At 44.4% G+C, this 22,525-nt stretch overlaps 2 protein-coding genes across 11 annotated transcripts in view; one reads left to right on the top strand and one right to left on the bottom strand.

Moving 5' to 3' along the window:
• Nhlrc2 (NHL repeat containing 2) overlaps positions 1–3,071 on the bottom strand; it is a 55,254-nt gene extending 52,183 nt beyond the window's left edge. The window contains exon 1 of one of the 3 annotated variants that reach the window (XR_001782612.2): positions 2,461–3,071. Coding sequence is in view for 1 of the 3 variants with exons in the window: in NM_025811.3 (NP_080087.1) it covers positions 2,461–2,638 (178 nt within the window). In the remaining 2 variants the exon portion in view is untranslated. The remainder of the gene's footprint in view (positions 1–2,460) is intronic. The other 2 variants (NM_025811.3, XM_006527267.4) reach the window with 2 other exon arrangements.
• On the top strand, positions 3,037–22,160 carry Dclre1a (DNA cross-link repair 1A). 8 transcript variants are annotated; one of them, XM_006527217.3, is made up of 10 exons: positions 3,037–3,125; positions 3,618–4,684; positions 5,675–7,306; positions 8,555–8,688; positions 9,698–9,816; positions 10,999–11,139; positions 12,879–13,024; positions 14,039–14,193; positions 19,963–20,104; positions 21,659–22,152. In XM_006527217.3, exons 2-10 carry the CDS (start codon positions 4,171–4,173, stop codon positions 21,817–21,819), a joined length of 3,144 nt encoding a protein of 1,047 aa, XP_006527280.1. In that variant the 5' UTR covers positions 3,037–3,125; positions 3,618–4,170; the 3' UTR covers positions 21,820–22,152. The 8 variants fall into 8 exon arrangements, 5 of the variants coding, with proteins under 5 accessions (XP_006527280.1, NP_061301.3, NP_001347368.1 ...); NM_018831.4 differs by having other exon boundaries at positions 3,099–3,134; positions 21,659–22,160; XR_877682.3 differs by lacking the exon at positions 3,037–3,125 and adding an exon at positions 3,160–3,347 and having other exon boundaries at positions 12,854–13,024; positions 21,659–22,160.
• The last annotated feature ends 365 nt before the right edge of the window (positions 22,161–22,525 follow it).

The raw sequence follows: 22,525 nt of genomic DNA, 5'->3' as shown, positions 1-22,525 counted from the left end.
ACACATTCAAGTAAAAACAAGAGGAAATAAGAATAATTTTTAAAAATCCAAGTGTACCCATAGTTGTCAGAAACACATATCAGATGTAGACTTCTGCATCTTTACATAATGCCCTCCTTAAGCCACTTGAAGTTCGAGGTGCAGGAGCAAAACTCTGCAGTCACCTGTTCCTTGTTTACAAATTTGAAGGGTTAAAATTCACTCTTACAATCGACCTTAGAACCACAGCACATGGTTGTTTTTTATACAGTCAAGAAATGTCACCTTTTCACTTAAAGGAGAAACTTTATGGTTTCTCCTCGGCATATCCAACAGACACATCATCACTCTTGAGTTCTGGAGCCATTTATTTATTAAGTGACTTAAGGGGCGTGGTTCCAGGATAACTACTGACTAGCGGCTGGCAGCACACACACCGCTGAGATATAGACAAGGGCTGACTGGTGTCATGAATAGAAGGAGGATGGACATCTTGGAGAGGACACAGGAGGAAGGCACAGGACTGCATCATGCTACTAGAACAATGTACGATTTAACGCCTATGAAGCTTATTTCTGGAACTTTCCATTTCATATTTTGAGAAGGTGATTAACTACAGGTCCCTGGAACCAGACATAAAGACTAACGTAGCAAGGATTGCCAACAACAAAAGCTATACTTATTCAATGATAACAACATTCTAGAAAAGATGATCTCAAACAAATACGCTAAAGGTTTTAGGGTTCAGTGAACACTTAATTATTCCTTTTGATTAAGTATTAGCTGCATATCTAATTGATGACACAGAGCTACTAATTAACCTACTAGATGACATGTATTTCACAACCCAGTTGCAAGATATTTAAGACTCTATCTCTATAAATTGTTATGGGTGACTTATTGAGGGCACAGAGACGGTTATTTAAGTTTTTTTGTTAAGTTATTTAAGTTACTGTCCCAGGTATTTACCAGATTTAATGACAATAATGTATTTTAAGCAGCAATAATTACAATGAATATAATACATGGCCAACACTTAATGAGTCTTCTTGTTTTCTAAGAATTTGCCTGAATTACCTCCATTTCCTTACCCTAAAAAAGTAAATATCGGTTCCACTTTCTTTACAAGTGGAAAAAGAAAATCAAGACCTGGAGAAATCAAGTAATGTGCTCACAATCAAAAAGCTGACAGAGGAAGGGACAGGGATTCAGTTTCAGGTCACCCTGGATTACCCATTAGACTGCAGGCGACCCCTCTAAAGAATGAGTATCTTCTAAGATCAGTAAACGACAATCAAGATTGAACAATCAAGTTTTATCTCAAAACCTGCTTTGTCTGTTTTTAACTTTCTGTTAATAACTGGCTGCGGCAGAACATCAGGCTATGTCAAAGACAAAGCCTGATTATTTTCTTATGAGTATGATTTCAGTCACAGTGGTCAAATATCATGGTAATATAGTAAACTTACTATAAATACAAATGAAACATTTCTCAAAATTCTAACTGATGGCCTACTGGCTTATAATAGTGTATTTACCACGTGCTTTATTACAAAGTTTTCAGAAGATATGTATACACTGCATATACGTGTTTGTCATTTTTAAGTTTCTCTGATGGGACCGACCTCCATGCAGCCAATTCTTTTGCAATTCCACGGTATTTCAAATCCAGTATAACGAGGGGAACGGTAAGCCCCTCTCAAGGCGAGTGCAAAAGGGTCCGAAATATCCAAGACTGTTGTGGGATGAAGGAGGAACAGATAGATCCTTCCGGAAGATACCTGAACCCTACCACAGGTAACAAATTAACTATGCATGTGGTTTCAGTGTCACACGCCAGGACACATGCCAACACGGCAGGCTAAACAATGACACTCCCAACCAAAGAAGGTAAGGGAGCGTTTTGTTTAAACTGTACTACCGGGAGTATCGTTTCCCTATGTCCCAACAGTTCCCACTACTAGGATTCAAACCTGAGTACTAAGCTAAAATTGATTCCAGATTTTAAAGATCAATAGGTTCACCACTTTGAACGTGGAAACGCGGTTGGACTAGAAAACCATCAGATGCTATGCCTGTAGAATGTAGTCCAACTCTAGTGGTTATTAGACGGGCAGGTTTCCTAGCCTTCCCTGTGCCTCAGTTTCCTTAACTGTAAAACAAGACTAGTAAGAGGGTCTCGGTGGGTTGTACCAGGTAAGTAGGAGCTCTCAAGTGCTTCAAACCGTCTGTGGCACATTAAAAAGTGATCAATATACACCCATGGAGCCTTGAGGCTACTGACGTCAGGTCACGCAGGATTCCAGACAGAGATGCAAACACTGGTCCCCGCCCAGCAGAACCCCCTCCGTGTGTCGCTGCTCCCCTGGAGCACCTCGGGGGCTGTGGGAGGACCGCAGGGCACCGATCTGCTGGCGGGAGGGAGCCACCGAGGAAGGGGAGGACCCGGGAGCGGCCCCCACCCCGACGCCAGCCCCTCACCTTCCGGAAACTCGGGCACCGCTAGGTCCTGCTCCCAGCCGTCCACCTTCTGCAGATACTGGTAGACCAACTCATCCTTCTCTTGCTGGGTGACGGCGTCCAGCAGGGCGTACTCGAGCGAGGTCTGCGCGGGCAGCAGGCCCGAGAGGCTCGCGCCGCGCGCTCCGGGAGCCGCCATGTTGCGCGAGCTCCCGAGGGCTCCGGGGCCGAGGGCGCGGGTCGGACCAGCGTGCGCCGCCCTCTTGACTCAGAGCGGGGCCTGGCCAGCCCGGCCCTGCGCCACACACGCTTCCGCCTCCAATAAGCCTTCCTCCGGACGCCAAAGTCCAAAGGGCCGTGCTTCCCTGGCGCGTAATTAAACTCCAGAGTTGCCCACCCCGCCCCTTCCAGGTTCCGGGCCGCCGCGAAGCCTGGACGTTCAGAGCGCCAGATTCGACACGGGGAAGGCTGCTAGGGTCGCGCTCCAGAGGAGCTGGGAACCCATTGCCTTTGAAGCCCGGCAGGGAATTCCAAGACAAATAAAATTCAAATAACCATGTACACGTTTAAAAGAGCCGACTTAAGAAAAGCCTGCCCATTTGTGTGTCCCACTCTTAAACTGAGATCAGCCGATTCGGCACGGCAGTGACAGTGGGACAGCGTTCCCGCCAAGAAAGACTCGAAAGGTAAAGAAGGTAAAGCAACCCTCGGAGGAGACTCTTTTTTTTTTTTTTTTTTTTTTTTTTTTTTTTTTTAATGTAGGCAGTGAGGCCGGTGGTTTTGTGTTGACAACAACAAAAGTGTCCTGTGACTCTGGGTGTGCTGAAAGTGCGGGCGCGAATGGAATGTCCCGCGAGCTGGCGCAGAGAGGAGGCAGCTGCAGCGGGGTCCCCCTGCTGCCAGGCCAGGTGTGCCCACGAGGGACTACCGGGAGGAACGGGGCGAGCTGCACAAGGGCTCATTGGGATGTTGGCATTATTTAACCTGGGAATAATGTAGGGCTCCTTCATTGATCTTCCCCCCACCCCAGATCCAAAGGCAAAGAGCGGGAGCCTGTAGGAATTTTCTGGTACCTGACCTCTCTGGAGGTCTGCAGAAGTGGCTGATTGATTTCAGGGCAGACAGCCCCTATGGTGTGGAGTACAGTCTCACATGTTTGAACTTTGTTCACTGTGCAGGGTTTGATCCTAGGATGGAGGAAGAAATGGACTGACCCAGGAAGCTGAAACTGGTTGGACCCATGAGTCACGAATAAGGGCAGCTGTCGGTTGTAACCAACACCTCTTTGATTATGGTCTAGTCTATGGACTAGTCTCACACTAAGTAGACTAGGGACTGTGACTGGACTTGTAAATGGACACTTGTCCACATGAACGAGAGCCAGAATAGCTTTCTAACCATTATATGGAGACTGTTTTCAGTTAAAGTCATTGAGCCTGGTACTTACCGTCAGTGCTTGACATTCAAGACATTCTTGATTCTTATTTTTATAAATCAAGTTCTGAGAAGTTAAAAAAAAACCTGAATGAAATAGTGTCACAATGTAAAGAAAACCGTATAGATGTTACCCTGTAGTGAGTTCTCTTAATTTTATTATGGTATAAAATGGAACAGCAGGTGTTCACAGGTACTAAGTGGGTTGTGTGCCAATATCACCAAAGCTTTCAGTTCCAACCAAGTTAGTTGGCTTTTGGCTACTTTTTTTTTCCTATTAAAAACTTGTTACAAGAAATGGACTCTGAATTCACCAAAGACTGGTGCTGTACTCACAAAAATCATTTGGCCATGTTAGAAGACACGTTTTGGGAAGAAGAAATCTGGGAATATAAATCTAAAAGAAAGCCCAAACCCGTACATCCAAATAATTGTTCTGAAAATATTTCAGAATCTGTTGAAAAATCAACAGATGGAAAACACCAGTCAAAAGGAAATGAAAAAAGGACTTCAGAAAATCCAGGCAAGACGAAGGACCACAAAGTGTGCCTTGCAGAAACAGACAGTCAGATTTCTGCAGGTTCCAGTCAGAGTTCGAGCTGTAGAGATGAGAGTCAGCAGTCTCAAAACAAAGAGACAACACCGAAAAAGCAACATAGAACTCGCAGAGGGAAGCAAGTGACCCCGAAGGTGCGCCCTGTTTATGATGGATACTGCCCAAGCTGCCAGATGCCCTTCTCCTCATTGCTGGGTCAGACGCCCCAGTGGCATGTGTTTGAGTGTTTGGATTCTCCACCTATCTCTGACACAGGTAAGGAAAGACCCATCAAGGCTCCTGCCAGTGTCCCCTCAGTCCCCCCAGGGACTATAGGCGCTTGCAACCATGACTGACTTGTTTACGTACAGGTTTGTAATAGGAACCCGGGTCCTTGTGGACACAGCAGGCACTTTGTCGACTGAGCCATCATCTCAACTTCTCAGTTTCCACAAATGTCGCTGAACCTTTCTTTCACTCTGCTTTCTCCTACTTAACTCTTATAAGGACTATATAAGTTAAGTGGTATTAACACTTTATAGATGAGTGTTCCTACAAGCTGAATAAACCAGGCCTATTTGTTATCCTACTTTAGAATTAGATAAAAAAAAATTATAAATACATTTGGTTTCTAAATATGGATATGTTGTATTCATCATGCATGTTAATATACCAGAAGAGGAACTAGAAGGTAGTCTGAGATGACTCAGCCTCACAGAAATGTGCCAGTAACAGAAGTGATGCCATGCTTTTATTATATTTTAAGATAAATGTCATGTTTAACACATAGAAAATTCCCCTTGGACTATGTGGGGAATGAGTTATGACTATTTGTTTTTAAGTTATCTCAAATTTCCCTGTAGAAAGAGGATCTGGAAAGCAATCTAGAAGTATTTGGTTTAAATGTAATAAATAGAACCTTGTAAAATTACGCTGGATTAATTTTTTGGTGTTTTAATGTTGATCTTGGAAACAGCTGTTAACGCAGCTAGCCGTAGATATTGCCATAGTTCTTAGAGGTAACCCACGGAGGGCTAGGCTTGGTGGGCCACATCTTTTATCCCAGCACTTGGGAGGTGTTCAAGGACAGCCTGGTTTACATAGAGAGTTCCAGGATAGCCAGGGCTATGTATAAAATTCCTGTCTCAAAACAACAACAACAAAATGGTGAGCCATGGTTTTGTCCTAGTGGTTACTTTATGGTGTTAGTTATGTCAAGGTTTATTGTATAAAGTGGTCATTTTTTTCCTTTTTAACTATTTTCAGAATGTCCCGAGGGTTTGCTATGTACTTCCACAATTCCTTCCCATTATAAGAAATACACTCACATCCTGCTCGCTCAAAGTCGAGATAGCAAGGAGCCTCTGGGCAGCCCCTCGGATGCATTGGCTGGGCTGTTTGCTGCAGCAGCGCCAGGTTCTCCTTGTAACCTTGAGGAAAGACGCTCTATGACTCTGAAAACTGAGAACTTAAGAAAAGTCTCAGATCACTCTTTGTTGATGATGCAGTATCTAGAAACATCTCAGCCTTCAGCTGAAATCAACAGGAAGAATGTCTCTTCCCCATGTTCTCAAACATCGCCAGTTCCACAGTGTGCAGAGTTCGTCAAGAGAGACCAGCTGGTGGGAGGTGGATCGCCTCTTGCTGAGGTTGCATTAAACAGCCAAAGCAAGTCAGGGAGTATGGGTTTGCCATTGCCAGAAAATGACACTGACAGCTGTGAGATCTCTTATTCTCCGCTGCACAGTGATGAAGAGACTTACGACATAGACCAAGAGCTGGATGATTCACAGCAGGAACTATTTTTTACCCAAAGCTCTAAAGACAGCAGCCTAGAAGAAGATGGCTCTGCCATATTTGAAAACCTTCATGGTCCCTCCCCAAAGGAAGCAGAGGGGATCCGGCCCACAGCGAAGAGCCTGGTTGCCCAGGCTAGGTGTAGTGCACCGAGTGAAGGCAGTACACTAAGTGACTCTTTTCTGCTTCTCTTCTACACCTCGAACAGGCTTTCCCAAGAAGACCTACCACACACAGATGCGGCCTTCCACTTGCTTTCACCTGCCTTGGCAGTGGGAGGTGCTGCTTCTAATTATCAGACCAGTAAGGCCAAGCTCGACGAGCCAGAAAAATTCCTCTCACTTGCATCAAGTCATCAGCAACAGAAAATTGAAACATCAGCTGTTGGCAATCAGACTTCTCTGCCGTTACTTACAAGAGCCAGGTCAAAGCCACTTGAAAAGGAGGGAGGCAAGTGTCTGCCTTTGCATCCAACCCAAAGTCAGACCAGAGGATCACCGCGCAAGGGCTTGGGTGCTCCAGGGGCTAACTGTGCCTGCAGGAATGCACAGAAGCGCTCTAGCATGCCTCTTGACAAGCCCTTGGGCACATCGCCTTCCAGTCCCAAGTGCAGCCCGAGCCAACCGTCTAAGAAAGTAATGAAGCAAATGGATATAGGCGTGTTTTTTGGACTACCACCCAAAAGACAAGAGACGTCACTGAGGGAAAGCGCATCAGAAGGGCCCAATGTCAGTCCAGTTGTGAGTCCCAACCAAAAGAGGCCCCGGTTGTGCAAGAGGAAAGCCCAGAGCTCTCTGAGTGACTTAGAGTTTGATGCAAAGAATTTAAATGAGAGTCAGCACTCTGTGGGACTGTCTGGAGAGAAGCGGCAACATCGAAGAAAGAGACATAAAACGTCAAATTCACCACGGGAAGGACCATGCCAGAGAAGGTCAGGTCACCTCATGAACAACCCAGAGTTGGGACCAGTCATCCTCAGCAAAGGCAAAGCCTTCGTGAGACGGACTCGTGGCAGGACGCAGAGAGGGAACATGAACATTTCAGAGTCCTCTGGTGCAGGGGAAGTGAGAAGAACATGTCCGTTCTATAAGAGAATCCCCGGTAAGTTGGAATACCAACTTCAGCTTATCAAGGAAGACACAGCAGTGCCTAACGTCACAGGTTTTTTTTTTTTGTCATTGATAAGTCTGAAATAATTTGTGTGGGGTATATTATTTTTTTCGCTTTTTATGATATTTTATGACTCTTTTAACAGGGCTAGGGCTTGGGTTTTTCTCCGTTATGAGCAAATTTGTATTAACCATTTCCTATGCTACTATAATGATTAGGTAGCTATTCTGGATTATAGGAAGGCATGTGAACTGTGGAGATTCCGTGTAACCTTAAAGACGGTGAGACGGCAGTGTAAATGTAAGGAAAGCTGCTGAGGATACACGGGCTCGGCGGCTTGAAAGAAGGGGAGAGTAACTGGCTCTACTTACCACAAATGCCAGTTTTCAAGCAATGTGAGAACCGAGGGTTTTCTGCTTTTGTTTATCTGCCCATGCCTTCACAGATAAGTTCGTGGGAAAACTGAGCCCAGCAATGAATTCCACTGCTAAAGAAGGCGAAGTCTTCTATCAGGAGTATGCAAGGGGACAGCAAGAGTACACTCAGCTTCTGATACTACACAGATGTGGGGTCAGGGCTGCTTCTGTTTTCAGTGATCATTACAATTCACTTTTTATATTTTACACGTGCTGCGTGCGTATCGACCGCCTGAGTAGCATGGTGAGGCTGAGTCTCATTGCCTGAGTCTCAGTGGTCAGCACACTTGGCTGTTTGGTTCATAAGCATACTTTAGAACAGTGTTTCTCAACTCTATTTTTGTCACTTTTCTTCGGGGGACACTTTTGAGGCAACTCCTTCTTATTTCCATTCTCCCCCGCTACCCCAAAACGAAATCCAAGGACTACAGATAATATTGTCTGTCTTCTCTTTTACTTTGGCTCTTTGGAGAACTGCAAACTTTCGCCCCACCCCTGAGCATCAGTACCACAAAAGTATTATTGAGCAGGGAAAAGAAATGATTGGTTTGTAACTTGACATTTTTTTAATTATTTTTTTTTAATTTTTATCTTTTTATTTATTTTTATTTATTTATTTTGTGAGACTATTCTCAAGCCTCTTCCCTGGAATATTTAGCAGATGCAGAAATCATTCTTACCTTTTGATACATGTATGCTTTTAAGAAACTCATAGTGATGAGAGGTGCAGAGTGGGGAAGCCTGGCTGTTAGCCGGGACCCCATGTGTGAGCGCCTGGCTCCTGCTCACCCCAATGTGTGGGGGGGGGGCCCTTTCATTGCAGGGACTGGCTTCACTGTGGATGCTTTTCAGTACGGTGAGATCGAAGGCTGCACCGCCTACTTCCTCACACATTTCCATTCTGATCATTACGCCGGGTTGTCCAAGGACTTCACAAGGCCAGTCTATTGCAGCGAGGTAAGTTTCAGTCCTCTGAACTCTGTGGAATGTCGTGACTTTGAGAAACTTGGATACTGAAAACTAAAAGAGCCATCATTGTAGTGGAGAAGATGGCTAAGGCAGACTGGACATTGAGATTTAAAAATCAAATAGATCACTGTCGACAGATACAACCTATGTCTTTGTTTTTGTTTTTGTTTTTGTTTTTGTTTTTGTTTTTCAAGACAGAGTTTCTCTGTGTAGCCCTGGCTGTCCTGGAACTCACTCTGTAGACCAGGCTGGCCTTGAACTCAGAGATCCGCCTGCCTCCCAAGTGCTGGGATTAAAGGCTTGCACCACCACCGCCCTTCGATATAACCTGTTTTTACAAACATTTTATTACATGAGAACAATAAATGGCCATACAGTATACTCACTAAGCCAAGTTTCACTGAGTAAACATTCTTTTGAGTGCCTAAGTAGATACAGAGGCAAAATACTTAACATCAGGGAGCTTGTTTCTGCCAGGTAAAGCTAGGCTGGGGTTATTACCTCAGCAGTGGTACATCAGACTCTGTCCTCAGGTGCTTAGAGGAAGTTTGACGGTGCAGACTACCTTGAACCGGTTGTTAGATCATGAACATTTAACAGTTCCCGGGGGGAGGGGGGGGGGGCTTCAGCTAGAAAGTGAGGTAACCCTCACAGCGTAGTCTCTGGAGAGGCACAGGCACCTCAGAAATACATACTTCGAGCTTTCAGAAATGTAAGACTATCTAGAACATTCTAGAACATAACCCGAGGAAGCACAGGAGGTAAATCTGCAGCAGAGGGCAGGGACCAGGTCAGGAAGCGTCTTTGTGTGCCCTGCTGGGAATGATGGGCTTTTCCCAGATGAACAGGCAGCAGAGTGACGCGGGCATCTCACAGACGGGTCCCTGCTGTGGAGGGGCCACATGCTTAACAGTGGGAAACCCACACGGTACTCACATACCACTTCGCTAAGCTGCATATGACACAGCTCCAGCTTCTTGCACACCCTGCCTTGCAGATAACAGGCAATCTGTTGAAGAAGAAGCTTCGAGTGCAAGAGCAATACATCCGTCAGTTGCCGATGGACACCGAGTGTGTCGTGGACAGCGTCAAGGTGGTTTTGCTGGATGCCAATCAGTAAGTATGAAGGCTACCTCAGTGACCCACTTACCACTTCAGGCAGCACGCCAGGCGCAGGAGAGGTGCCTGCTGTAGTAGACAGCATTGAAGAAGAAAATGGCGGCATCGTTGTTCAAGAGCTTACAACTGATAAGCTAGGTTCTTAAACCAGAGTAAATTCTAGTTCTACTTTTGAAAAAATAATTTTACTATCAGATTCAATGTAGAGAAAATCTGTTGTCTAACATAATGTATAGAGTTGACTGGTGACACTTTATATTATAAAAAAAAAAACACTTTGTTACTGGTCTTCAAAGATGCAATTTTCCATTTTCCTTATAACTTACATAAAGTAAAATCTTATATTCTATTTGGATACCAGAGGATCGGGCCTTCTGCTTCCACCATACTTTTAAACTAAAAAACAAACAAACAAACAAAAAATTAAATCATTCCATTGTAGACTCTAAAGATTTGGAAGATTTCTTTTTTCCATTGAAATGGATAGTATTCTCTGTCTGTCTCTCTGTTTCTCTCTCTCTCTCTCTCTGTCTTTTCTTCTCCCACCATCTCTACCCATCTCCTTCATTTTTTTCTCCTCCTCTCTTCCTCTCCATCCCTTTCCCATCTGCATCTCTGCACTGTAAGGTGCTGTCAAGATTCACGTGGCCCAAATACAGTGACCCACTGTGCTTCTTTCTGGGATATATTATCCCATATAGACCTATCTATAGATGAGCCTATAGATGTGAGCCTATTCCATAGAGACAGTAAGCATCTTGGGAAAGAAGTAAGGCAAAATCCAGATTTGCTGAAGTCCAGGCCAATATAATCATGTTAAATTCTTTAAAAAAAAAAAAAGTTGGTTTCCAGCCTTGCTGATATTTCTTTTCTGATTGCCAGTTTGAGTTCTGATGTTTTTTGGAGTTGTCGTCGTTATTGAAATGTTTACCACAAATCACAGGTTCAGATAAACTATTCGATCAAGGGTCTCAGGCAACACTTAGACAAGTTGTCCTACGAGCTTAGAAAGCCAGGTCAGCCTGTCCCGACGACAGGACCTTCTCGGAAATGTGCACCCTGTAGACGTGAGCTGCCTTCCCTGCACACTGGTGCAGCTGATAAAGGCCATTCGTCCTCCTGTTGATGTCAGGTGCTTTGTCTGACCCCTGCATGTCCCTCTAAAATGTTTGTGTCCAGCTGTCCAGGTGCTACCATGATCCTTTTCCAGCTTCCCAACGGTGCTGTCATACTGCACACCGGAGACTTCCGAGCGGACCCCAGCATGGAACGCTCTCGCCTGGCGGGCCGCAAAGTCCACACACTGTTCCTGGATACCACGTGAGAGGCCTTATGTGTTCTCCCTTGTCCCTCCCATAGCTGTGTCTTGTGTTGTATGGGTAATTTAAGCGATTGCTTAGGTCATTTAGATGATGGTTTACGGCTAATTTATGTTCCTTTAAAGAGTGTTTAGCAAAAGAATTCCATTAAAAAAACCTGCTAAAAGGCAAATTTAGAATTATGGGTCATAATTTTTTGTTATTTTAATTTTTGAAAATGTTTATAGGATAGTCATTACTAAAAAAAAAAAGGGGGGGGGGACACAAATTTTAGGAAACTACCTTTTAAATGATTGTTTTTTCTGAAGTGTCCAGATAGTTTACTGGGAAGAGCTGTGCAGAGGGAACAGAGGCCGCGGTGGGGTTTTGCTTATGCGTATCGGAATTACGTTTGTTCTTTCCTTTAAAAGGTCACTGATCACTGATGCCTTTGAATCTCTCAGTGATACAAATCTAATCACCTAAGGGTTCATATTTAGATTACGTGGTCTTAGCCCTAGTAAGGTATAATTGACATAAATTATATGGATTTGCACCATACAATGTGATTCCATGTATTAAAATACCTCACTGATTTGTAGGATTTAAGTATATAAACATTCCAAGGATTCTTTGGATAAGATACTTCAATAAAAGATAATCTTTCCAAAACAAGCAAAAACACCAAAAGCAAGTGTTTCCGTGGCCGTTTGCTCCCAGTAACGCCTTTCGTCCTTTCGTGTGTTCTTTAAATGGTAGATAAATTAAAGAAGTAACTTTTTTTTTTAAACATCCTTTTATTCTTCATACGGCGGGTCTGGATTTCTCTGTGATAGAAGAAAGGACTGGGGTTCTCTCTCCTTTTTGATGACTGAGTACCAAAAACAGTTCTGAAAGTCATGAGAAATCATTTGTTCGGTGTATTAAATTTTAGAAAAATCCCACTTTTCATCTCTAAATATATACAGACAATAGCTGGGAGCCAGCCTTTCAACTGGGTGGTTTTGAGCACCCAATCCAGTCAGAGCTGTGGTATGGTTTTTTTAAAAGATTAGTTTTTTTTATTTCTAATTCTGTGTCAGTGTGAGTACGTGTACTTTAGTGCAGATGCCAGTGGGAGCCTAAGGTGTTAGAGCCCCTGGAGCTGGAGCTACCAGCCAAGTTAGGATCTGACTCAGTGGGTGCTGGGAACTGAACTCAGGTCCCCTGGAAAACCGTCAGCACTCCTAACCCATGAGCCATCTGTCTGCTATATTCCTGTGATGCATGCATTTATGTATCTATGAAAGGAAATAACCACGTGTATATCACCTTTAATGTGAAATACTATATTAAATCATATTTAGCTTATTAAGTAAGAGTTCTTTCCTATAAATATAATCTCTTCAGTTGTATTTTCTTTGGTAGTGACTTGGGTTTTAAAAATAGACACTGAATTCTATCACTCATAAGTAAAGTAACCAACGGGGAAAATATATTCTTATTGAGAAGAAAAGGCTTCGTACAGGAAATTTCTTTGAAGATGATAAAAGCATAATTTAGAAATATGTGGTGAAAAATTATTATTATTGTGCCATAAATTGGCAGTAACTGGAAACACATATTTTCATTGCAGGCAGCGTGGGACTGTGTGGTTTTAGTCGTTGTTCTCCTGGTGTGTGCACTTCACTTGTTTGTTTTCCTGTAAAGTAGCATCCGAGCAGAGCCTCAGCTCTCTCTCTCTCTTCCTCTGTCAGTAAGAACCACGTTTCCTTGTCACAGATACTGCAGCCCAGAATATACCTTCCCGTCACAGCAGGAGGTTATCCAGTTTGCCATCAACACTGCCTTTGAGGCTGTAACTCTAAACCCACGTGCCCTTGTTGTCTGTGGCACTTACTGCATCGGAAAGGAGAAAGTCTTCCTAGGTGGGTGGCCGCGGTATCTAATTTACATTAATATATTATAAAGATCAGACTCCTGCACAGACTCCCTTTCAGCCCTGCTCTGACATTTGATACTTACTTTCCGAAGTGATCCAGTATTACCTTTGAAGATAGAGGGGAAATGTAGAGTGTTCGACACCTTTAAGCCAGGAGGCTAAACTTTGCTGGGACGTTTGACAAGTGCATTTATCTTGACACTCATGTCTGTAGGCAGTCTGTGTGGCACTGTGGTCTCAGCCTTGAAAGGCGCTCACTCACTGCATAGCGTACCGCATCATTCCTTGCCGTATCCACCAGCGAGCCGGCAGAGAACAATTTAACTTTTGCTCCTGGGCGATTGCTTCTGTCTTCCTGTAGTTTGTCTAGGTGATAGATGTGTTGTTTAGTTTCTGTAGAGTGGTCGCCAATTCTTCTTAGGTGTGATACCACCACCATGCCAACCTCCGAGAGCTGAGGTGCTAAGGCCAGGACTTTAACGTGCGCCAGTGTTCTTCCTTTCCATCTGCCTCTTCCTGTGCTGCTTTTGTTTAAGATCAATTGTCCTGTGTGTGTGTGTGTGTGGGTGGGTGGGTGTGTGTGTCTGCATCTGTGCGTGGGAGTACAGGTGCCCACAGAGGCCAGAGGACCACTTCAGATTACCTTGAGCTGGAACGAGCGACCCAACCAGGATGCTGGGAATCAAACTGGGGCCTCTGCAAGGACAGGGTCTTCTCTCAGCCCCTGAGCCATTTCAACGTCTGCTTTCTATACATGTTTCATAGTTCTAAAATAATAAGTAATAGACTTTTTAAAACTAAATTCTTTGGCTTGCTCTTTGTTAATTCCACATAGCTAGTGAGCAAACTCATTTGGCTATTTGCGGTTAAAATGAGAATTTTATTTTGTGAATTTGTTTTTTATTTGGTACATTCTTACTTTAAAATGTGAGTAAGTTATAACCTTGTTTGTTTAACAAGCTATGGTTTTACTGTTTTTTATCTTTTGCTTTGCCTACAGCCATTGCCGATGTTTTAGGTTCAAAGGTGGGCATGTCCCAAGAAAAGTATAAAACTTTGCAGTGCCTCAATATACCAGAAGTCAGTTCCCTCATAACCACAGACATGTGCGACTCTTTGGTTCACCTCCTCCCAATGATGCAAATTAATTTTAAGGTAAGCAATCAAGATGTGTATCTTTTAAGATAAGCTAGGAAGGGTATTTATCTGAATATAACCCTATGAAATTCTGTCAGAATGAAAGTTTCCCCCCCCCCCCCAGGAAAACATTTTATGTTTTTAGCCTTTCTTCTGTGTGTATACCTTTGTAATTAACATGCCCACCAAGACTTCAGACACTAGACGATTAGCCTAATGGAGGGAATACAGATAGAAAAGCACGTCCTCTGTGGCCATCCAGACTTGTATTTCAAGACCACTTTCCCTAGTCATTTCTGGGTAAGGGAGGGAGTTAGACTGTTGTAAGTCTTTTCCCCAGGCCTGTTTTGTTCGGTTCTGATTTTGGCCCCTCTTAATACTGGCATGAACTGCTGGTGTACCCTGACAGGAAGTTCTAGTGTGAGTCCCCAGGGATAAGCTCGAACATGACAGATGAAAGGTCTGATACATACGTCACTGTGGTTTGGGGGCCTATCTCTCAGATTTACGTTCTAGGATTTTTTTTTCTTCCATACTTGAACATTTTCGACACCTGCCAATGCAAAGAGTAATGTATAATAAACATGATTTCGAACGTAGTGCAGAAAATGTGATTTTGCTTTTGCCATCATATACATAAGGGACTTTCCTGAAGCTTAGAGCTAGGAAGCCCGTGCCTTACAAATTCCAAGATACCAGGAAAATGGATGTTCATTCCCTGGTGCATGAGGCGAAAGTACAATTTCAGAAGTTATCTTCCTAAGTTTATAATCCAGACAAATTTCAGATGTAACCAAGGCAGGGTTTTTCGCATTGGTAATTAGTCGAGCCAACCCTGGGAGCCTTTTACGTTGGGAGCGGCCCACTTGGTGGAGGTCTCAGGAGACGCCATTCAGAAGGACGGACGCCTCGGTCCCGGAGAACAGCAGCGATGCTGATCCATTCCTGACTCAGCCTGCTCCACCTGTGCAGGTTCCCAGGGCCGGGGAGTCAGTGTTCAAGGTCCACAATACTCAGTCAGTATTACGGACACTGGAGGGTTAGATAGAACCTTTCACAGGAGTGTCCGTGATGCCATCTGCTGTAGAAATGGCCAAGTGAGGGAAGGAAGGCAGGCTTCCACCAGAGCTGCAAGGCCACACCTCCTAATAGAGCCACTCCCTGGACCGAGCATATACAAACCATCACAGGGCCTGTGCAGTGACGTAATGATGGAGAGCCACACGGCAGAGAGCTAAGGAGGAGCGAGAAGACTGTCATCACACATCGATGGCCAATCTCTAGGAGGACTGTGATACTAAAGGAGGTACAGTGAAGCTATCTAGGTCAGGATGCTACAGATCCTAAGCACAGTGAAGTCACCCCTCCACACGCACTTGGGTGGCTATAGGAAAGCAGATCGACAGTAACGGCCACTGATGATGGTGTGGGGAAATCTGAGCCTCTGTTCTCTGCTATTGGGATCTGAGGCGATGCCTCACGTTCAGTTTGGCGCTGACCTGATCAGTCCCGGGCATATCCCAGTGCTACCTAAGAAAATCAAAAACATCACCATGCATAAAACTGGGAAAATATTCACAGTAGCAAGATCTATAGCAGCCAAAAAATAGAGAGAACCCCAATACCCAATAAATAGTGAATAAACAAGTATATAATGTGATATATCCACAAGGCAGGATAGTCTCCAACCATGAAAAGTGATGGGAAAATAAAACATGCCACAGCATGAGCTATGAGAAAAATATGTAAATCTGTGTGTGGTTTGGTCCAAGTGTGTAAATCTGTAGGCCCAGGACGCCTGTCCGGGTTTGGAAGGAAGACAATGGAGAGTGACTGAGAGTGACTGCGGGGGGGCAAAGGGCTTCTTTTCTGGTGATGTAAACGTTCTAGAATTTGGCAATGGCAGTGTTGCACAACTTTGATTTTGTAAGTAGACTGGAAACTGCCGAATTGTGTGATTTTTTAACACTGGCAGTTGCTGCCTCGAAGCCTAGAGACAAAACAAACCATGAATAGGCAGCGGAGAGGTAAACGGAGACCAGCAGCAGAGCCCGGTGGCTGAGAGCAGCAGAGCACTGCAGATGCTGGGCACACAGAGCATGGCTTGCTCGGAGGACTGAGTGGATTTGTTGTGGTGGCACTGCTGAGGACTCGGGTGGCTCTGCACGGCCGATAACTTTACAGACTGTTTTCTGGCCCTCGGGAACTTCTTTCAGATTATATTTTTATCGTTGCAGACCTAAACAGAAATAAATCTTGAGGCAACTGCAAACTTAAGTACAGTTTTTATGCAGGAACTCAAACTGACTTTCAGGGCAGATTTGGAAGCCTTTATTCTGAGCACGATTTAGGCTGGCGTGCTTGAAAAGGGAGTGACTATTGTCTAAATCTTTAATACTCTCTGAGCTTATTTTCCCACTTCTGGGAGTTTATATTAAAAATTAATCCTGTATGAAAAGGCTATATTTTAGGGCTCTCAGATGATGAATGTCTAAGAAAGATAAGAAAGAATAAGTGGAGTCCCCTCCAGGCACACCTGAAGGATGGGGCTGTGAGGCTCCAGTGAGTGAGCCAAGCCTTCTTTACCTCCCATGCCTGCTGTGGAACTACAGCGGGCATCTATTGTACTGCCTCGGGACTCTCCCATCCTCCCTGGAAGTGAGCAGATAGAGGTGAATTTTGAAGCTTCCTAGTCTAATAGGCACAGAGGAGTGGAATCTGATGATTATTGTAATGCCGTATATCTTATATCTGTATATCTTAATGACTATATGCAAATTTTTACCAACCCCAAATATTTGTACTGCATCAAACATAATGGCTTTCTTGTTAAAAGATAAGCCCAGTAGCTTTCAAGGTGTTCAGGGAATTTTTAAAAGGTTTTAGAATGTGGGGTCAGTAAAGTGCTTGCTGTACAAGGATTGGAATTTTATCCCCAGACCCACATCAAAAACAAAACAAACAAGCAACAAAGGATGAAGCACCTGGTTGTAATGTGTGCTTTGTAGGCCCAGCACCAGGAAGGAAGCAGAGAGCTGTATCTCTGGGCTCCCTGGCCTGGCTAAGAGGGGGACAGATCCCAGGGAAGGACACACAGATTGTCCTCTGGCCACCACAAGCCCGTTGCGTGTGTGCCTGAATTCACGCACACACAGCACACGCAATCACATGCACTCTCATATCTAAAAATAAAGGCCGAAACGCTGTGAATGATGCTAAGTTCATACTCTCTGGCTCATCCCGAGGTCTCACGGGTGTCACATGGTTGACTGCCACCTCTGACTTAACCCCTATTGACTAAATGTGGTAAAACATATTACAGAGGTGCTGTGGGGGTTGCTGGCATTCTGAAGGAAACCTTGGTGATGTTGCCAAGGCGTTCTTCTCACAAACTGGTTACTAATAAACACCGGGAGATGATCATAAATCAGGGGTTTTGTGTTGACTAAATTGTTTATAATAACTTTCTACATTAGAACAGCCCTACAATTGTAGCTAATGCAGTGAGGGGTTGCTGGCAGGCTTTTCTGTAGATTTGGCACGTGTAGCCACAAGTTTCTATTTGTAGCACTGGCTTATATCACATGTTATTTTTAGAATAACTAATTTGCCTCATAGGAATCAAAAATTGGTGCCGGTTTAATTCTTTCAGACAGTTCAGGCACATGGATGGTGTGTGTGTGTGTGCGTGTGTGCATGTGTGCATGTGTGCATGTGTGTGTGCATGCCCTATGTTGGTAATGGATGCTGCAAACTAGACTCCAGTTTATGGGACTACGAGTACAATTTCATGTATCACTATCCATGGTCTCTGTTTACTGTCACTTCCTTTCAGGCTGAGGGTAAAGTGGGAAAAGTGAAGTGGGGAAAAATAGTAATTAAGCCAACAACCAAAACAAAAACTTGAAAACATACAATGCTGGGGATGTAATAGAAACTCAGGTGTCTGTAAGCCCAGCTCTTAATATCAATGTTAGGAGCGGACTAGAAATGCAGTCCTTTCATGAGAGATATTTTCATATCTTCTTCAAATTAATAAAAACTCTTGATTAGTACAAAAAGAAGTCCAGCGGGGCTGGGAGAACGGCTCAGCAGATGAGCACTCGCTGTGCAGGCACATTCTGGGCTCAAGTGTCCAGCACCCTGTAAGAGGCCAGGGAAGACACAAGTGTTTGCAGCCTCACTGCTAGGGTTGCAGAGACAGGAAGATGGCTGTTGCTGGCCACCAGCGAACTACAGTTAGTGACTGACCCCAACTCAAGGAACAGGCAGAGCATGATAGAACAGGATATTCCATGCCCTCCATCACATGTACACATGTGCTTGTGCACACACACACACACACACACACACACAGGATTATTTCATCAACAAAGTGCATTTTAATTAATTCTACCCTTTTGAAATCCTAGATTTCAACTTTAAACTCTTAAAGCATTGACCTTCAAAAAAAAATCCTTTATGTCCTCATTACCGTCTCACACCACTGTTAGCTTCAGCTGAGTATCTCCAGGCTTTCAAAAAAGAGGTTTGTGAAATGTCGTAGTCAGTTCTGACCTTAGCTGAGACACCTTAGCCTACTCAACACTTACAAGAGGAGCAGGTGTGATGGTTTGAATAAGAGTGGCTCCTGTAGGCTCATGTGTTTGGATGCGTAGTCATCAGCAAGAGGCACAATTTGAGAAAGACTAGAAGGTGTGGAAGTATCTTGCTGGGAGTGGGCTTTGAGGTTTCAGAAGCCCATAAGAGCCCCAGTGCCTCTGTCTCTGTGGATCAACTACCACTCCAGCCCCTGTGCCTGCTATGCCTGCTGCCATACTCCCTGCCTTGCTGATAATGGATCAAACCTCTGGAACTGTAAGCAAGCTCCTAACTAGCCCAGTCTCTCTCTGCTTTTGGTTCAGGTTGCAGAACTCTCAACCACTTCTCCAGCGCCATGCCTCCCTACCTGCATCATGTTCCCTGCCATGATGATAATGGACTAGGCCTCTGGAACTGTGAGCAAGCCCTCAATTAAATACTTCCCTTTATAAGAGTTGCCTTGGTCATGGTGTGTCTTCACAGCAATAGAACCATGACTAAGCTCTGAAATGGTAGCACACACCTTTAATCCCAGCACTTGGGAGGCAGAAGCAGGTGAGAGTTCAAGGCCAGCCTGATCTACAACGAGTTCCAGGAAGGATGGTCAGGGCTACACAGAGAACCCTGACTCAAAAAACTAAAAACAAAACAAAAGCGGAAACACAAAAAAACAATGTAAGACAGCACATCACTTCTGCTTACAGTGTCCTGAAGATGGAGATGAGTCCAGTTCATGTTTGAGGTAAACAGTGAATGTCCAAGAAGAATGCTGTGGTACATCTTTAAAGTGTGCATCTGTACTGAGCACAGCACCATGTCGGTAGATTCCTGTGTCCCCCTCCTCAGCCCCCATCAGCTTGTGCTCACAGACTTGTGCTGCCTTTCTGTTTATTGTTATCAGTATTGGGGTCTCTGTATGTAGCTTTGGAGCTCACTCAGATCAGATCTCGCTTACCTTGGCTACTTAGATCCCAAGATAACTTGTAGGGCTTCTTTCTGGGTGTTGACCATTTGCAAACAGTAAAAAAGAGGAGCTTGCATGTGTTTCCCATGACGGTCTCTTTTGAAGCACGGCACCGGGTTGTTGCGCGCCAGTGTCAACAGCAGAAGCTGCCTGTGCCAGGTCTCTAATCTCACCCTTTAATTCCACAGGGTCGTCTCTGTTGACGCTGACCAGCAAATCAATGCACTGTTTTTACCTCACAGGGTTTGCAGAGCCATTTGAAGAAGTGTGGTGGGAAATACGATCAGATTTTGGCGTTCCGACCCACAGGATGGACACACTCTAACAACATAACTAGCACAGCGGATATTATTCCCCAGACAAGAGGAAATATATCGATATATGGTAAAGTTATTCAAGTTTCCCATTTTCAGTAATTTCTCCTTTTTATTACATCTCTTTATTCGTGTGCATATAACATGTGTAGATGTGGAGGTCAGAGGACGGCCTGCAGGAGTCAGTTCTCTCCTGCTGCTGTGTGGGTCCAGGGCTGACAGTTGGTCATCAGGTGTGCTAGCAAGCATCCTGACCACTGACCCATCTCTCTGGTCCAGGGCTTCTCCCTTGTAATGCTTGTCTTACTTAAAAAGCACTGTAGAATTAACAACCAAGAAAAATGGGTGGCAAAGATTTTAGCAGCTCAAGAGTTTCAGGTCTCTGTTTAACTCTAAATCCCTCCCCAGCGCATTGTAAGCCAGTATAAGCCAGCTGGCACTACTCTGATGCAGCCGAGCATAGGCCACCGCATGTGACAGGCCAGTGATTTTAGAGGAAATGATAGAATTACTCGAAACAGGCAATGCTGTGGTTTTATACCGTGGTGACAGGAAGCAGCAAGGTTGTGGCAGGAAGAGGTGGGTTAGATGTGGTGACGGCCAGGTAGCAGCTGGAGCAGGCTCCCTTTGGGAGGTTTACCCTCAGAATAAAGGCGTGCTGCGCGTCACCAGACAGTGGACTTGCCTTCGCTGAGGACTGGTGCACTCTCGGGCCCCTCCATTGTTCTTTAACTGTGAGAGAAGGCAATAAAGGGTTTTTAGAATTCCTTTTTTCCCTTCTTGCTCTTTCTGTATGTAAAGCTGGACACTGGGGGTTTGCTTACTCTAGAAAGCAGAAGCCCGTTTGTCCTTCTTCCCGTTTCCTCGTACTTCCTCCAGACTTTCCTGACGTTTGTTCACAGCTGAGGGAAGCATGTAGCCCAGTGGCTCTCAGGATTCCCAGTGCTTCAGCCTTTAATGTTCACGCTGTGCTGACCCCACCTAAAGTTGTCTCCGCTGCTACTTCAGATCTATAATGCTGCTACTGTCATGAATCATAATGTAAATATCTGTGTCACTGGTGTCTTAGGCTACACCTTGGACTTATGTGACTCCCAAAGGGGTCGAGACCCACAGGTTGAGAACTACTGGTTTAGAGAAAGAAGTAAATTCCAACTATATACAACTCTCTAAAAATGCATATGTCTAGGTATGCGCATTAAAACGTAGTGTTTTTGTTTTCTGTGTTCCCTGAGTTTTATGTTATGTTAACGTTTTCATCTTTATTAGTCATAAAGACACCAAGGTTTTTGGGGAGAGGGGGGTATTGTTGTTTGTTTTGTCTTTTTTTTTTTTCTTCAAGATTGTGTTTCTCTGTGTAGCCCTGGCTGTCCTGAAACTTGCTCTTTAGACCAGGCTAGCCTCAAACTCAGAGATCGCCTGCCTCTGCCTCCCAAGTGCATGGTTAAAGAAGTGCGCCACTACCGCCCAGCAAGACATCAAGTTTTATTGTCTAAAGCACTGGAGGTTTTTTTTTTTTAGAGTAATATTCTAGATTGCTTTTCTATTTTTTTTATTTTTTATTATTTTTTTACTTGTATTAGTTTGGTTTTTAGAAAATAACCTCTTCCCTCTGATGTTACAGGGATTCCCTACAGTGAACACAGCAGCTACTTAGAAATGAAGCGTTTTGTCCAGTGGCTGAAGCCACAGAAAATCATCCCCACTGTCAATGTCGGCAGCTTTCGGTCTAGGAACACGATGGAGAAATACTTTAAGGAGTGGAGACTGGAAGCCGGATACTGATGCTGTCACAGACGTCTGCTGAGTTCCGTACAGCAGGCGGCGATAATGAAATCTAAATTGATGTGAGGTACGGGCCATGAGAAGAACAGCCTCAGGACTGCGCTCCTCCCTCGCTTTGAACAGTGATACACCCAAGGTGCTGGGTGCCTTCAGACCCCCCAGTGACCACTGAGAGGAGCTCTTCCCAGTCCCTTTCACTCTGAATCTCGTCCCCATGGGTTAACGGTCATCTGCGGCAACCATGGAGACCAGACACCAAGCATTATCTATGTAGTAATGAAACAAACCTTTTATATGATATGTATTCTTAAATAAAATTTAATATAGAACTTACCAGAGCATATTTGGATGGGTTTCATTATTGCCTTATTTTCTTTTTAGTAGAACAACTTTATTTTCACTGCAAAACTGAATAAAAAGTACAGAGTCCTATAGAGTCCTATATGCCGAGTCCTATAGAGTCCTCTATGCCTCAAGCCCCATACTGATGACAGCCTTCTCCCCTTATAGCATCCTCTACCAGAATGACACACATTCTGTCAGCGTGTGTGTGTTTGTGTGTGTGTGTGTGTGTGTGTGTGTGCGCGCGCGCATGTGCTAACACTGTAAAGCCATAGTCTATAGTGTGCACTAGGATCCGGTGGTCGTGGTGCATATCCTGTCGGCTTTTACACACATGCGGCACATCAATCATCAGGGTGTCGTA

Source organism: Mus musculus, chromosome 19, assembly GCF_000001635.26.
Source record: "Mus musculus strain C57BL/6J chromosome 19, GRCm38.p6 C57BL/6J".
Lineage (NCBI taxonomy): Eukaryota > Metazoa > Chordata > Mammalia > Rodentia > Muridae > Mus > Mus musculus.
Note: the sequence above shows the minus strand (reverse complement) of the source record. Positions and strands in the feature narration are given on the sequence as shown.